The 15,534-nt window shown below is 45.7% G+C and overlaps 2 protein-coding genes across 4 annotated transcripts; both read right to left on the bottom strand.

Annotated features, from left to right (window-relative positions):
* Positions 1-1,718: 1,718 nt before the first annotated feature.
* Positions 1,719-7,756, bottom strand: LOC142897427 (arylsulfatase D-like). Of its 2 annotated transcripts, none has more exons than XM_076039760.1 (11): positions 7,590-7,753; positions 6,251-6,406; positions 5,886-6,007; positions 5,680-5,802; positions 5,382-5,584; positions 4,376-4,596; positions 3,913-4,049; positions 3,685-3,822; positions 3,316-3,475; positions 2,553-2,674; positions 1,719-2,223 (listed from the first exon to the last, which is right to left on the bottom strand). In XM_076039760.1, the coding sequence occupies exons 1-11, from the start codon at positions 7,592-7,594 to the stop codon at positions 1,868-1,870; spliced, it is 1,743 nt and encodes a 580-aa protein (XP_075895875.1). In that variant the 5' UTR covers positions 7,595-7,753; the 3' UTR covers positions 1,719-1,867. The 2 variants fall into 2 exon arrangements, 1 of the variants encoding a protein (XP_075895875.1); XR_012928454.1 differs by having other exon boundaries at positions 2,099-2,223; positions 2,458-2,674; positions 7,590-7,756.
* Positions 7,757-9,434: 1,678 nt separating this feature from the next.
* Positions 9,435-14,727, bottom strand: LOC142897426 (arylsulfatase D-like). Of its 2 annotated transcripts, XM_076039758.1 has the most exons (11): positions 14,591-14,727; positions 13,817-13,972; positions 13,552-13,673; positions 13,333-13,455; positions 12,962-13,164; positions 12,633-12,853; positions 12,074-12,210; positions 11,703-11,840; positions 11,347-11,506; positions 10,734-10,855; positions 9,435-10,598 (listed from the first exon to the last, which is right to left on the bottom strand). In XM_076039758.1, the coding sequence occupies exons 1-11, from the start codon at positions 14,593-14,595 to the stop codon at positions 10,240-10,242; spliced, it is 1,746 nt and encodes a 581-aa protein (XP_075895873.1). In that variant the 5' UTR covers positions 14,596-14,727; the 3' UTR covers positions 9,435-10,239. The 2 variants fall into 2 exon arrangements, with proteins under 2 accessions (XP_075895873.1, XP_075895874.1); XM_076039759.1 differs by lacking the exon at positions 14,591-14,727 and having other exon boundaries at positions 9,436-10,598; positions 13,552-13,717; positions 13,817-13,954.
* Between the last annotated feature and the right edge of the window lie 807 nt (positions 14,728-15,534).

The raw sequence follows: 15,534 nt of genomic DNA, 5'->3' as shown, positions 1-15,534 counted from the left end.
CTCACTTGAAGCGTGTCTTTCATCCTGCACGAGCTGCCACGCAACACCGTTTCAAGCTTCTGCGCGTGTGCGTCACACAGAGCGGCTGTAAAAATGCTTCACGGCAGCTCCGGAAAAAAAAAAAAACCCTGACCTTTTCAGAAAAACCACCGGTCGGTTCGCGGGCTATCCATGTGCACACACACACACACACACACACACACACACACACACACACACACACACACGAGGAGGCATGCACAGCCAACAACAACAACAACAACATCGTCGTCATCATCATCATCATCATCATCATCATCATCATCATCACGTCCTGCCACCAGTCATCATTAAGTTTGATGTACGGCCAAATGTCATTATGTACGGTCGGCTGCCTGATTTACAAGCCGGAGATATAATGGAGCGGCCACTGTAATGAAGCGAGTGTTTGATGTGTGGGGGGGTCGGGGGGGGCACTGCTGCTGCTGCTGCTGCTGCTCCTGGAGGCAGAGGATTAAATACCGTGATGGCAACTGCTGATGATGACCACAATGAAAAGTACTCAGCTCTCCTGGGATCCCAGGAAAGAAGGGAGGAGGAGGAGGAGGTGATGATGAAGACAGTATTTCTTGGAGGAGAGGTGGAGGAAGAGGAGCAATTACCGTTGGAGCCAACTCTGATGTTTTGACAGGCGGTCTCTGCTGCCGCTGCTGCTGCTGCCGCTGCTGCTGCTGCAGGGAGACAAGAGTGAGTGAGTGTCGGTGATGGGAATCAATGACGGTGACACTGCTGATGGAGAAGCTCTCTCGCTGTCTGTGGGGCTTCTTTTCGTATGCTTCACAGGGGCGCCACCGTCGAGCTTCAGGGTCAGACCAGGCCTCAGGCCTCTGACCTCTGACCTCAGGGCTGCCCACGTGCCCACGAGCAGAGCAGCTCACAGGTGATCTCATGGACGATGGAAATGAAGGGTGGAAAAAAAAAACAAAAGAAAAGAGAAGTGTCAATCTCCTGTTGTCGTGGGCTTTAAACTCACCGAGGATCCACTTGGCTGCTCGGCCTCGAGCATGTGAGCGAGTTTTGATGTTTGAGATGATAATTGCCACTGTCACAAAACAAAGAGCACAATATAACTTCAGCCACCCTCCCTCACCCCCACCACGTTTTCTTTCCCGATACCTATGTAAAAAAAACAGACTGATGCTGCCATCTGGTGGCAAACTGGGTGAACTACAGCAGCAGGAACTACAGCAAGGGTCAAAAGTTTACAGCTCTGATGACCCCTAACAAACAAATCTACATCAACTAATGTTGGACTGTCTGTGAGAATGTTCAGGCCACATATCTTGCGTTAATTTGAACTATTTCGATTTTTTAATCTATAAAAAACAACAGAAATTATGATTGTTATGAATGTGTACTAATCACTTTATTCACTAATTACAATCATTACAAGCTGGTCTTTAAGATTGTTTTATACAACAGAATCATCATCTGATTGGTCACATGCTTTACCTGACACCACCACCAGACAGGTCAGGCCGTTTAAACCCTCCCAACTGCCCCTCCATGCTGCTGCTTCTGTTGCTTTGCGTGGTTCATGCTAATCTACTGCTTTCCTGTACGCTTAATGCCCCACTGTTGTTTGCTGCCTATAAACCCCCCCCCCCCCGAGTTATCCCACCACCTCCCCAAGCGACCACCAGTAGGCCACCGTTTCTATGATCTCCAGCAGATCACTTTCACATAAAGAACAGATTTGAAAATGTGCTTCTTTGCTTCTATGCAGCCACACGTAAAGCTAAATAAAGATACTGCTTTCAATCCAGAGCTGTCTGACTGAACTATTTTTTTTTTTTTTTTTTCTTGTTTTCATCTCAGCGTGCCTCTTTTACTCCTTGCAGCTGCAGAACGGGAAGATCCCGCAGCAGGGCTGAAGCCACGGCCTCCACAGCAGCTTGTCCCACGTCAGCTGGTTTTCCACTTGGGGTTTGGCCGAGGCCACGGAGCGCCGGTGTCTTTCCACAGCTTGAGCGCTCTGCCCCAGGACCTCGGCGTAGCGCGGCTCATTGTCAGGGCTCAGAGGTCGAGCCTCCGAGGGGTCGCGGAAGAGATCGAAGAGCAGCGGCGGGTCGTGCTGCGTGACGCCTTCCCCCGAGCACTCGCAGTACATGGTGTCGTAGCATCCGACGGCTCCCGGAGGGTAGAAGTTGGGGGTGGTATAGTGCACCTTGTAGACCGAGTCGCCTGGTTGAGTGAACACACGAGCGTTCTGTCAGTGTAAAGTCCGGAGAGTCACTCTGGAAAGTCAGTTTTTAACAGAAATCAAATAAGCAAAACCCTCACTGCAAAAATGATTATGCAGCAACACGTTTCAGGCATCACAAGTCATTCAAGAGCATAATCATAAAGCATCAAGCACAACACATCATTTCAATATATTGACTCTTCCATACTATGCAGGTGTTTGCTTGTTTTTACCCAAGTTTCAGCTCCATTTAGCATTAGATGTCCTCGGTAATGGCTTCACTGACACGGGAGACTTCATCGTTTCAGAACCACAGATGCAAACTTACTTCCGGGCGGGTGCCAGCGAACCGCGTGCAGGTAGTTCCCGCAGTAGTGGAACATGAATTCGTGCTCTGATCGTTCCGCCGTCCCTTCCAACAGCGGCATCAGGTTGTGGCCGTCCAGTTGTCTGTGGATTAAAACAGAGCGGCTGAAGGGGTTGTTAAAAGTGAATGAAGTGACAAAACAGGTCCTCAAAAATTAAAAGCGCATTTCCACAGCAACATGTGGAAGGGAAGATTTTAAGACACAATGTAAAAATAGTTATTTATTAAAAACAAGGCGTAAAGGTTTAAAAAATATTGTGCAAGCCAAACGCTCAGCTTGCAAGTGTACCAGAGTCCAACTATTAGAGGCACACAGTATTTAATCAAGCTCAAAGCTTCTTTATGTATTGATTCATTTGAAGTGCATATTAAAGACAGTGATTCCAAGAGACTGTATGATGATAGCATTTTAAATGCACACTAAAATTTTACTCAGCAAGCAAAACTCAGAGGTAAGCCTAAAAATAACAACAAAACAATGCAAGTGTCCTCCATGTCGGCTCTATGGAGTTCTCATCTTGCAGACAGAGGCCTGGACGTGACCTTTAGAAACCTCTCTGGGTTCTGACTGGGACGTTGCTCCTCACCGAGGCCCCTGCGCTCGTCTTAACGCTGCGTTCAACAAAAACCACAGGGGCTCTTTGGCCTTTTCCAGACTGAAGCCGCAGCCAAGTCACCGTGACGGATGCAGCGAGAGGCGAGTCAGTGTGAAGAGAGACTCTACCTGTCTGGCTGCGTGTCCCGGGACAAGTGTTTGAGTGTTGGATACAGGTCCATGAGGCTGGTGGGCTGGTCCAGCACTCTGCCGGCTGCCAGTCTGCCGGGCCAGCGGAAAATACCAGGCACCCTGATCCCACCTTCCCAGCCACCCATGCCTTTACCTCCTACAGGTCAGAAATTAGGAGGAAAATTACCACAAGTTTTTTTTTTTTTTTTAATTACTTAAACCTGAAGCAAACAAACAGTTTTGGTTTGTTTGGGCCTGAGGACACAGATATATTTAACTTTTGCACATGAAATCAAGCTTGACCAACGGTTTCTAGTGTCTTGGAGACGTAGGAACTCTTTGCTAGTTAATGGAAAAGTGTGAGACCTTTATAGATGCCGTTCCAGCCTCCTCTCTGCCCCACTGTGGTATCAGAGTCCTCCAGGTGTCCACCGTGGTCTGAGGTGAAGTACATCAGGGTGTTGTTGGCGAGGCCCAGAGAGTCCACAGTCTTTGTAATTTCACCTAGAAATCACAGTAATTAGGTGTGTAAGGATTCTATTCTAAATGTTCCGCGGCTCCATGAAGAGGGAGTTGGAAGCCCCTCTCTCTCACCGATCATCCAGTCCACTTCTTCCATGTTGTCACCGTAGCGACCGTGGCGGCTTTTGCCAGCAAAGGCGGGGTTGATGAAGAGTGGCGTGTGGATATGGGCCAATGAGAAGTAGAGGAGGAACGGTTGCTCTACGTTCCTGGAAAAGGAAAAAGGAGAAATAGAGGTCCAACAACGAATGGCCAATTGTTTCACAACATTGGTCAAAATATTATTCCAGTTTATTAAGTAGTGAAAGGACTGTATTCTACTTTATATTTCCACAGCCACACGGTAGAGCCAAATGCAGCATTAAAAAGTTGTTGAAAATCACATAAAGACTGTGACAACACAAATTTCACTGTGGTTGAATAATCATTACAAAACAAATACAGCAAAGCTCCAGTTTCCCATTCGCCAACACAGTCACGAAAGGCCCCTTATTTGACAACGTGGCAGCGTGTGATGGTAACCCTGCCGCCCCACCTCTGGATGAAACCCTGCGCTTCCGTCAGCAGCCTCTGCGGTACCGTCTCCATCGCCATCGGCTGTTCCACCACCTCCCGGTCTCTCATGATGATGCAGTTCCAGGTCGGCACGAATTGAGACGCCAGGAGCAACAGCGCGGTGGCCGCGACACCGAAGGCGACAACGACCAGCAGCAGCCACCAGCCGACTTGAGGCTGGCCGCACTTGCGGAGGCCCGCCTGACACACATCCAGTGGAGATTGTGCAGTTAGAAGACAAAGAGTGCGACAGTCAGATATGTCACCTTAATGTCACCAGGATGTTCAAGAAGCAATGTTGAAGGTTGTTAAAAGGTCACAATTGATGCAGAATGTGACTGCTGCTGCAAATACTGTTGCACCAAACATTTGAATTTTAAAAGTGTAAAGTTAGCTTTGCATGATTTTGAAGCTCCAGTATAAAGGAGGCATGGATACTAAAAGTGTTCACTCTTTTAACTGTCAACTTTAGCCCCACGCAAAAGCATGTCCCGACACATGTCGACTGTTCAGGCAGGTTTCTGGCAGGTTTCTGGCAGGTCAGACAACATTTTGAAATGACAAATACAATTTCCCATCTTTCTCTCTCCTTCTTTTTTGTTCAAAACATTTACGATACAATGTAAAATAACTAAATAAATACATAAAAAGTAAATATATGAGACTTGTCCAGGGTGTCCCCTGCCTTCGCCCTAAGACAGCTGGGATAGGCTCCAGCAGACCCCCGTGACCCTGAATTGGAATAAGCGGGTATAGAAGATGGATGGATGGTAAATATATGAAAACCCAGAAGATATACTGTATCTCTTCAGATGTGTAGAAAGACAAATCTTTCTCTGAACATACTGCAGTTGACCCCAGATATTTTTCTTTTCTATTTCTCTCGATTCAGTCTTTCTGTGCGGGAGCATCTAAGTTTCCGTCATGGAGCTTCCTCATCAGAAGAGGACTATATAAGTTCAAACCAAACACAAACTCTACTATACCACAGTGAGGAGTCCAACTGCAACCAACACGGCCACCTGGTAGAAGGAGTGTCGGAAGTTTTGCTGGTAGATTTGTGCCTCGCCGGGCCTGCAGTCATCGATGAGGGTGTACGGGAGGCCGTAGAAGAAGCTGAAGCCCTGCTGGTTGGGATGGTGGCAGTGGTCTCCTCTGCACTCGCAGTTCACGCCCAAGTGCCACTTCCCTACACACACACACACGGATACAGAAAATAATAACGATATGAATGATGCTTTGGGAAATTTTCTTTCATAACATGCCAGTGCTGGAATTACTCACCCACAATGCCGGTGTTGTATCCCTGCTGCCGAAGCCTCTCGGCGAAGGTGGTCTCTCCAGGCAGGAGGCCCCCTGAGTTGGCCAGGAACAGCAGCACCCGGTCAGTATCCGGGCCGGCCATACCTGAGACGAAAGGCTCAGATTAAAGAGCACAGCTCAAAATGTCAAAACTTCACTTTTCATTCCAGAGTTCTGAGACGTGTCACCTGCGCGGATGGGATAGCGGCCGGTCACGAAGGCTGTGCGGCTCGGGGTGCAGAGAGACGCAGCGGCGATGTGCTGAGTCAACTTTACCCCCTCGGTGGCAAGTCTGTCAATATTAGGAGTCCTGCAGGGAACACAGAGGCTTCAGTGGAATATATACTGTGCTATGCTTGCTCTGGAAGTATTAGTTCATCATCTCTTTCATTGTGCAAGTAAAAGTTAATTGATTGATATACTGACCTCAAAATCAAAGTTTGAACTTGACATAATGGAATGGCATCAAAGACGAGTATTATGTCAACGTGTAAGATTTGGAGAGGAAGAGTGGAAAAGACGGACAGGTGAGCAGCAGCACAGACACACTGACCTGATGGTGTCGTTACCGTAACATCCAATGTCACCGATGCCCAGGTCATCCACCATCATCACCACAAAGTTGGGCTTCCTGCCCACATCCTCCCCTGTGACATCACTTCCTGCCAGCAGGAGCATGCACAGCACTGGATGTGCCAGCAGGGAGTGCCTTTGGTTGAATGTTTGGAAATTGTTTTTGACTATTTGACTTGGCAACACACAAAAAAAATATCAATTAAGATCATGCAACATGTGCAGATTCCTGTTGTAAGTTTGTCTTACTTTCTTTTTCTTACATGGGCTGGGACTAGCTTGCCACCTTAGATTCAACATATAACTTAAATGAACCTCTTAAAGGTTATGAATTCTACCTTTCCTTTACCTGAATAGGAATAAGCAGGTATAGAAGATGAATGAATGAATTTAATTTAATTTAATTTAATTTAATTTAATTTAATTTCAATGTCATTTGTTTTTGTTTTTCTAGTCTGAAATGTTCATATCAATATATGATCGATATCCAAAAGCATCAATTATGTATCTAAATCAGCAATGATATTAAGCAATGTGAATAAAATACACATGGAGCGACAAATCCAATCTTCCAGTGAAAACTTGGATGACAGCAGACCTATTGCGCAAAACCCGTATGTCAGGTGTGGGGGATGCGAAAGATTTGTTTGTGCGTGAGAGAACATTGGAAAAAAAAAAAAAGAAAATTGATGAATGTGGCAAATTCCCCAATATTGCTCGTAGGACCTTTTAAAGAAGGAACCTGGGTTTCTTGCATGAGGCCGATTGAGCTTTCTGTTTTACAAATTGTGAAGAAAAAAAAATGTGTTCATGCCTATTAATCTCCATTAATGGTTTGAAGATTGATTTCTCAAGTCGATGTACAGTATTTAAAAAAAAAATATATATATATATATATATATGGACAGGCATTTGCACAATGTAATGCCGCGGACACGAGTAGTCCCACGAGGTTGCATACAAGTGTGAAAGACGGGCTGGCAGTGAGTTGCGTCAAAGGGAATTTCAATAAACTACCATTGATTTTCAATTGTAAAATAAATTATTGTTTTTTTTTTTGTTAAATATATACCTTGATTTACGGTAATTGACTTACAAGTGTATTGCAGTGTATTAAACTATGAGGTATAAAAATACATGATTGATAAACAACTTCTTTCTATACTTTTATTTTCATTTCTAGGCTTGAGGAGATCACGTTTGCACAGCTGTGGAGTAACATAAAGGCCATAAGGCATAAAGGTGTTCATGCCGTAATACTCATTTTTGCTTCGCAGTGTGAAGGTCATCTGTAGGTGTAGTAAAGCAGAAAGTCTTACCTCATGTCTGTGCAGTGCGCCTTTCCTCTGGGGGGGTCAAGAGAGCAGAGCAGGTTATGACATCGGCTAATAAAAAAAATTCCTTGCAACGACAGCAATCTGGTCGATCAAAACAGACCGGAGGGAAAATGCCACGCTTAAGTGTTTACCTGCAAAGTTTTTAAGAGACAAGATGTCGACAGGTTTGACTCATCCAAACTACAGCTTATTCCTGCACAGGGACACGCCCACATCCTGCTGCACCTTGAGAAGTCTTGACAAGCAGCAAGAGGAAGCAGAGCTCTCTAATATGATAACTCCATTTTTGGCCTTTTAATATGACACATATTATTATTTCTGATTGTTTTTTCCAGCATGTCATTGACGTAGCCCTACATCAATGATCCAAAATCTAAAAATCCCCCCAAAGCATCAGCACTTAATTGTAGCCATGTTGATGCCCCAAAAGAAAAAAATGCAATTACTCCACGGCGCCCCCTAGCAGCCCTGCTGTTTGAAACATCACACAGCTTGAAAAGACAATAACCTTTTAAGTAGGACAAATTACAAGGAACACACACTTAAGTATAACATCAAAACAGTGTAATAAGAGGAATCTTTAAAGCAATGTTACACACGTACTAATCCAAACACCTGTGACCTCCCTCTTGCCTCCCGATCATTTGACTTTGAGTGTCAGCCAACACCGAGCGCTGATCTTGTATTTTAGCAAAGAAGAAGAAGAAAAACTACATCCAGGTTATTTTAATGGGAGGATCCTACATCCACAGAACACAAATACAAGCATTCTCTAAGTATCTCTCTTTGATGACCTTTATTTTAAAAGGTATAGGAGACCTGGCAACAAACACCAAGCCAGAACATGTTCTGAGGTCAGTTAGTGGAGCCCAGCAGGAGATCTGATGATTGGTTGAATGATGCTGGAGAAGCTTGGCTCCCATTTACTCACCATCTCCCAAATACACGAACGCCCCTCTCCATTTGGCATCCTCCCCTTTTTTTGTTTTTGACGCCATTGTATCAAGAGCTGTAAAAACTCTCTGATGTTTCAGAGAAACACCGTTCCAATGCAATGTGAGAATAGGTTGTGTCACACTCCTGGCAAACCACCACCACCAACAACAACACACCAAGCCAGAACATGATGGAACAAACTCCACACCTCTTCCAGGGAAGCGTGATGTCGCCATCTCCTCGGTCCGGCCCGGTGGAGCCGGTTGGGTTGCACAACAAGTGTCACGTCCCTGTGAGGCAGCAGCGACGCTCAGCAGCTGACACCTGAGAGCACAATTAATAATTACACTGTTTTTATTATCATTGTGATGCAAGCAAATGAAGTAGAGGATGGAGTTCGCTGACAGGATGAAAACAAAGGCACAAAAAAAAGCATTTAATGCTTGCCGAGCTGCTCTATTACGCTGACATGGGGCCTTTGAAGACTGAACTTAATTTTAGTGTGTAAGTGAAAAGGTAAAAAACAAAAACAAAGCAAAGCAAAGAAAAGAAAAAGAAAAAAAAGACACAAAAAAGTAAAATAACATCAACTCCTACTACTTTAGTACAACAAGGAGCATTTGAATATAATAGAAACATTTTGTGTTTGCTTTCAGTCTTGACTTTTGTTCCTTGAATAATCCAAAACGAACGGTTCGTTCAGCAATGACAGCTGTCAGTTGCACTAGAGCTGTCATTCAGCCTGTAAACCGCACTGCGGTCAGGCCAACCCACAATTTGTTGAACCGCTGTAGAAAAAAAAAAAACTTCATGGCAGCCCCGGAAACGCTGGTAAAGCATTCGATGATCGTGATGACAGCACAGAACAACTGAGTTTAATTTTATTTTATTTTTTTTGAAGAGCAACAGCAACGCTGATATTCCAAGTCTAATGAAGCAAAATCAAGCTCAATGTGAAAGTGTTGTTGCACCTTTTAACGAGGAACAAATGTGCAGTCACTAAATTTGATTACAGTGATTTATGAGCAGAGTCACAGGCCGGCAACAGACGTGACACTGTCGTCCCAGGCAAGTTAACGCCGAGTCTGCCCCCTTGTGGAAGCTAAGGTGAACTACAACAAGGCCTGTAACTGGGCAGGACTGGAAAGTTTTAAGCGCTGGAGTTTGAAAAGATGTCACGTGACCTAAACATAAGTCACAAACATCCAAATCAATCTGGCCACATGGTCAGTTTTAATCAAGTGGAAACCACTGGTCTGTGTCCAAAGAACCTGTAGTTTGTCGGCCGATATTGAACCTCAAAGCTACAAAACTGTGGCAGCAACAGCACTTAAAAAAAAACAAAAAAACATTTACTGTGTCGCTAAAGGAACATTTGATAAGGAATAAGAGCAAAAGGTCATGAAACCTGGCTTGAATTATATCTCGTAAACAACAGACTTCTTCTTCAAGTATCAAATCACACATACCTAACATCAATCTCTGAATAATAAATGAGGTTACATGATGGCCGGACACTGTAGTCAGTTCACAGATTAATTTTTCACTTTTGTATAAACTCAGTCATGTTTCTACGGATTTGTGCAAACAAAAAAATTAAAAATAGTATTCAGTATTTCAAACGAATTAAAAGTTTGAGGATGAGATCAAAATGTATACAGTTAGTATTTTTCACATTGCTCTCCGATTGTTCCCTTCAGATGTGTGCCCTTTCCTCCTTGCAGCCGCAGAACGGGAAGGTCCCGCAGCAGGGCTGCAGCCACGGTTTCCACAGAATCTTCTCCCACGTCAGCTGGTTTTCCGCACCTACCGGCTCCTGCTGGTGTCTCTGCACAGCTTTGGCGCTCTGCTCCAGGACCTCGGCGTAGCGCGGCTCAGTGTCGGAGCTCAGAGGGCGCGACTCCGAGGGGTCGCGCAGGAGGTCGTAGATCAGCGGCGGCTCGTGCCGCGTCACGTGTTTCCCATAGCACATGCAGATCCCAGTGTCGTAGCATCCGCCTGATCCCGGAGGGTAAAAGTTGGGAGTGAAGAAGTGCACCTTGTAGATGGAGTCGCCTGACGGGGGGGTGGGGGTTGGGGGGGAAACACACACGGCATCAGTTTTAACAGGAAGGTTGTAAACCTGAGGGCTGGATGTGGTGTTTTCTTGCACATGATGAACCAAATCTGTCTTCACGTGTGTGAACCTACTCCCTGTCGGGTGCCAACGAACTGCGTGCAGGTTGCTCCCGCAGTAGTGGAACATGAATTCGTGCTCCGATCGCTGGGCCTTCCCCTCCAGCAGCGGCATCAGGTTGTAACCATCCAAGTGCCTGCGACAGTCAGAACGGACAGCAGACTGTTGAAAATGGGTGAGGAGTCAAAGTACGACTGCGAGAGTGAACTTGAAACTAAACTAAAAAACACTCGTTTTTTTGTTTTATTGTTAGTGCTGAATCTGCTCACAAAAACCTAAAATGCTGGTATGTGATATTGGCTAAAACTAATCTTCCATACAGAAGCATCTCCAAGACTAAAGCTTTGTTTTTCTTCTTAAGATAAAAACAAATAGAACAAATTGCAAGTGTCCTCCATGTCGGCTCTATGGAGTTCTCATCTTGCAGACAGAGGCCTGGACGTGACCTTTAGAAACCTCTCTGGGTTCTGACTGGGACGCTGCTCCTCACCGAGGCCCCTGAGCTCATCTTAACGCTGCGTTCAACAAAAACCACAGGGGCTCTTTGGCCTTTTCCAGACTGAAGCCGCAGCCAAGTCACCGTGACGGATGCAGCGAGAGGCGAGTCAGTGTGAAGAGAGACTCTACCTGTCTGGCTGCGTGTCCCGGGACAAGTGTTTGAGTGTTGGATACAGGTCCATGAGGCTGGTGGGCTGGTCCAGCACTCTGCCGGCTGCCAGTCTGCCGGGCCAGCGGAAAATACCAGGCACCCTGATCCCACCTTCCCAGCCACCCATGCTTTTACCTCCTACAGGTCAGAAATTAGGAGGAAAATTACCACAAGTTCATTTAAATCAGTTAAACCTGCGTTCTTCAGGCCTGAGGACACAAATATATTTTTATTTACCTCAAATTGGGCTTTAACCAGCTGTTATATATCATTTCTTGGATATGTCGGAACTCTTTGCTGGTTAAGATGCGCTTTGATAAAAAAAGTGTGAGACCTTTATAGATGCCGTTCCAGCCTCCTTTCTGTCCCACTGTGGTATCAGAGTCCTCCAGGTGTCCACCGTGGTCTGAGGTGAAGTACATCAGGGTGTTGTTGGCGAGGCCCAGAGAGTCCACAGTCTTTGTAATTTCACCTGAGACAAAATAAACAATCACGACTTCTGTTTTGGCCACGGTCGGTTTATTTTTTCACTTTTTGAGTCACATTCACGTTTAACACATTTCTGCTTGAAAGCAAAGCACTTGGAGACGCCCTTGGCTGTAATTTAGCGACGTATGGTTAAAGTTGATTGATTGACTTCACAGGTCATCATGACCTCCTTCAACTTCACAGCACAAAACAACAGAGTGTCGGTCCCTCACTCACCGATCATCCAGTCCACTTCTTCCATGTTGTCACCGTAGCGACCGTGGCGGCTTTTGCCGGCAAAGGCAGGGTTGATGAAGAGTGGCGTGTGGATATGGGCCAATGAGAAGAAGAGGAGGAACGGGCGATCCACATTCCTGGAGAGAAAAAGGAAGAAAAAAAAAAATCACACAAAAAGATTTACTGACCGACCAAGACGTTGCTGTCCAGGTTGTCTTTCAATGCAGCCTGGCACGATTAATTATTAGAGAAGAAAAGTAAAATAGTCTCTGCAAAACAGTATAGTTAGCCCTCTGTTTTCAGCCTTCTGCAAAAAGACACAGTTTTTGCTTACTGCAATCAAAAACAAAACAGCCACGACTCAGTCTCAGAAATGAACAAGTCTCTGATGGTGTTGTCGAGAGGAATAATGCCCTTTTGTGACATCACAAAGGGATACTATCAGGCTAGACGCATATATAAAACAGTAACTGAAGTTGTTATCATAACATATAACATCATCATGTATCAAATATCGCAACATGAAACCCCTTTGGGTTTTTTTCTCCTGCTGTCCCACCTCTTGACGAAATCCTGCGCTTCCGCCAGCAGCCTCCGGGGCAACGTCTCCACAGTCATCGGTTGTTCCACCACCTCCTGGTTCCTCATGATGATGCAGTTCCAGGTCGGCATGAGGTTAAACGGCAGGTACCACACAGTGGTCGCGATGATGCCGAGGAACAGGAGCGCCGCCAGCAGCCAGAGGCTGATGTCCAGGAGGCCAAACACACGGACACACACCTAAAGGGAGACCACGCGATCTCAATTCACACAAACCTTGCGGATATTTGGGGTTTTTTTCGACTGAATTTTAGCAAAATATAAAAGCTGAACTGCAAAAGGCCATACCAGAGTGAAGAACCCCACAGCAAGAACGACTGTTAAACTGCAGAGTGTGAGCTGGAGGTCTCGCAGGATGTCGTTCCCTTCTCCGGGCACGCAGTCATTGAAGAGGGTGTACGGCAGGCCGTAGAAGTAGCTGAAGCCGTGCTGGTTGGGATGGTGGCAGTGGTCTCCCCTGCGCTCGCAGTTCACCCCCAGGTGCCACTTCCCTGCACACACACACACACACACACACACACACACACACACACACACACACACACACACACACACACACACACACACACACACACACACACACACACACACGGAGAAACAGATGGAACAGATTTTCCCATCGTTCTGCAATCCTTTGGATGAACGTCACCATCTCTCACCCACGAGGCCGGTGGTGTAGCCCTGCTGCTGCAGCCTCTTAGCGAAGGTGGTCTCGCCAGGCGGGAGACCCCCAGAGCCTCCCAGGAACAGCAGCACTTGCACGCGTCCAGCGCCGCCCATGCCTGAGTGAGCAGAAATTGAAAATAAATCAATAAATTAGGGGTAAAATATGGAACATTCTGCGCAAAAACCGAGGAGATTTCACAGGCATCTGTCACCTGCGCGCACGGCATAGCGCCCGGTCATGAAGGCGGCGCGGCTCGGAGTGCAGAGAGGTGCAGCGGCGATGTGCTGAGTCAGCTTTACCCCCTCGGTGGCAAGTCGGTCAATATTAGGAGTCCTGCAGGGAACACAGAGGCTTCAGTGGAAGGTTGGATTGAGAAACTGTGAAGAGGATGAAGTAGGAGAAAATATGTAATTTAGAGGACTTTTAACGGAGTGGAAAAGTCGGGCAGGTGAGTAGCAACAGAGAGACACACTGACCTGATGGTGTCATTACCGTAACATCCAATGTCACCGATGCCCAGGTCATCCACCATCATCACCACAAAGTTGGGCTTCCTGCCCACATCCTGCCCTGTGACATCACTTCCCGCCAGCAGGAGCAGGCACAGCACTGGAGGTGCCAGCAGGGAGTGCCTACAGGTGAACATGAAAAATGAATAAATACAATGAATAAAAGAAAAATGCTGGTTACGTAAAAAAAAAAAAAAAAAAAAAAAAGTATTCATTTGATGTATTGTTGCAATTTTAATCACCCCAAAGCACACAAATCATTTCAGAAAAGTTCAGCAAAAAAAAATTGTCAACTTTGTCAGATCAACTTTGTGTGCAATTTCTTAAATGAGGGCCAGCTGGGGGTTATAATTTACACCGTGAGTTTTAAACAACTTCAGCGACACCCACTCCCTCGTGGACAAACACCATTGCTTAAACAGTCAAACTGTACAGGGTTCTGTGAGTTGTCTTAGTTAACACTTTATGGACTTTGCATTTCATAAAAAATTAATGATTGCTTTCCTGCAATGTGTTAGTCAACTATAAATTGAGTTTGAGAGAGAGACAGGAAGGAGCTACAGAACCATTGTCAATTACAACACGACAGTTGCAGCGACGTGCTTCTGTCCCTGCAGATTCCAAAGCAGCCTTAACGTCAGAAGTTGTGTACTTGCATCGTGTTGCAGTTGGCTGGTGACTGAAGGGAGGGGGGGGAATCAAGCTCAATACTCAAGCGTGGAGGCGTTAAAATAGACTTACCCCATTCTTGCACAATGAATTTACTCTCTGCAGCCGAGGAGAGCCACACATTTCCCCGTTCCGTCCGTCCTGGTTTGTTGTTCCGCATTTACAGGTTTACCGTAACGACTGCCGTAAACTGGCCCAAATTACCGTACTGTGTAACATGAGTGCGCACGGTAGAAAAGTCTGTAAACCTCTCTCTCTCTCTCTCTCTCTCTCTCTCTCTCTCTCTCTCTCTCTCTCTCTCTCTCTCTCTCTCTCTCTCTCTCTCTCTCTCTCTGCAACCAGCCACCAGAGGGAGCTGAAGATCTTTCGAGCCAACGAGCAGAAAACTCGTCCATCTTCATAAGTCAATGATGCACGCACACACACACACACACACACACACACACACACACACACACACACACACACACACACACACACACACACACACAGAGGGAAACAGCTGCACATGCAGAGCAAAGGGAAAAAAACCAAGGACTACCTTGTACCTTGTATTTATTTTTATAGTGTTTTTATTTTGTTAATCTTGTTGTGCCATTATTATGATGATGTTGTGGCTCCTGTGGCATAACTCTTGAGCAGGGGGAGTGTACTGTGAACATTAATTTGATGAGGAGGCTTGTGGCTACAGAGTCTGTCCGGTGTAGGTGACAGTGCTGTTTGTGTTGCCATGGCAGCCAGTTTTTTTTCTTTTTTTCGTGTCGGCTCTGAATGTTAAGATAGAACAAAAAAAAAAATACAACCAACATCTTATTCATTTATTTTTTATTCACTTGTTCTTGAGAAAGTCCTGGTTAAAGACACGGTGTTTGAAGAAGAAATAGACTCAAAAGATAATGATGACCACTTCAGTCATACAACATTCAAATGTTAGCTTATGCCTGAGATATTTCAATACTGAAACTCTTCAAAAAAACAAACAAAACAAAAGCCCAATTTCACACGTTTTACTTGAG

The sequence above is a fragment of the Nelusetta ayraudi genome, unplaced genomic scaffold (genome assembly GCF_046127955.1).
Source record: "Nelusetta ayraudi isolate G7.1 ecotype Tasmania unplaced genomic scaffold, CSIRO-AGI_Nayr_v1 ptg000060l, whole genome shotgun sequence".
Classification (NCBI taxonomy): Eukaryota; Metazoa; Chordata; class Actinopteri; order Tetraodontiformes; family Monacanthidae; genus Nelusetta; species Nelusetta ayraudi.
The sequence above is the reverse complement of the archived record's forward strand: the minus strand, read 5'-3'. Positions and strand labels throughout refer to the sequence as shown.

Bases quoted from the DNA above. Each gene is read 5' to 3' on its own strand.
- LOC142897427 (XM_076039760.1), bottom strand. The intron at 4,597-5,381 runs GTATAGTAGAGT...GATGTGTGTCAG, and splicing joins CAGTTGGACTCCTCACTGTG to GCGGGCCTCCGCAAGTGCGG. The intron at 4,050-4,375 runs GTGGGGCGGCAG...TTCCTTTTCCAG, and splicing joins GCGCAGGGTTTCATCCAGAG to GAACGTAGAGCAACCGTTCC.
- LOC142897426 (XM_076039758.1), bottom strand. The intron at 11,507-11,702 runs GTCTCACACTTT...TCTGACCTGTAG, and splicing joins CTGGAACGGCATCTATAAAG to GAGGTAAAAGCATGGGTGGC. The intron at 10,856-11,346 runs GTAGAGTCTCTC...TGACTGTCGCAG, and splicing joins CGGGACACGCAGCCAGACAG to GCACTTGGATGGTTACAACC.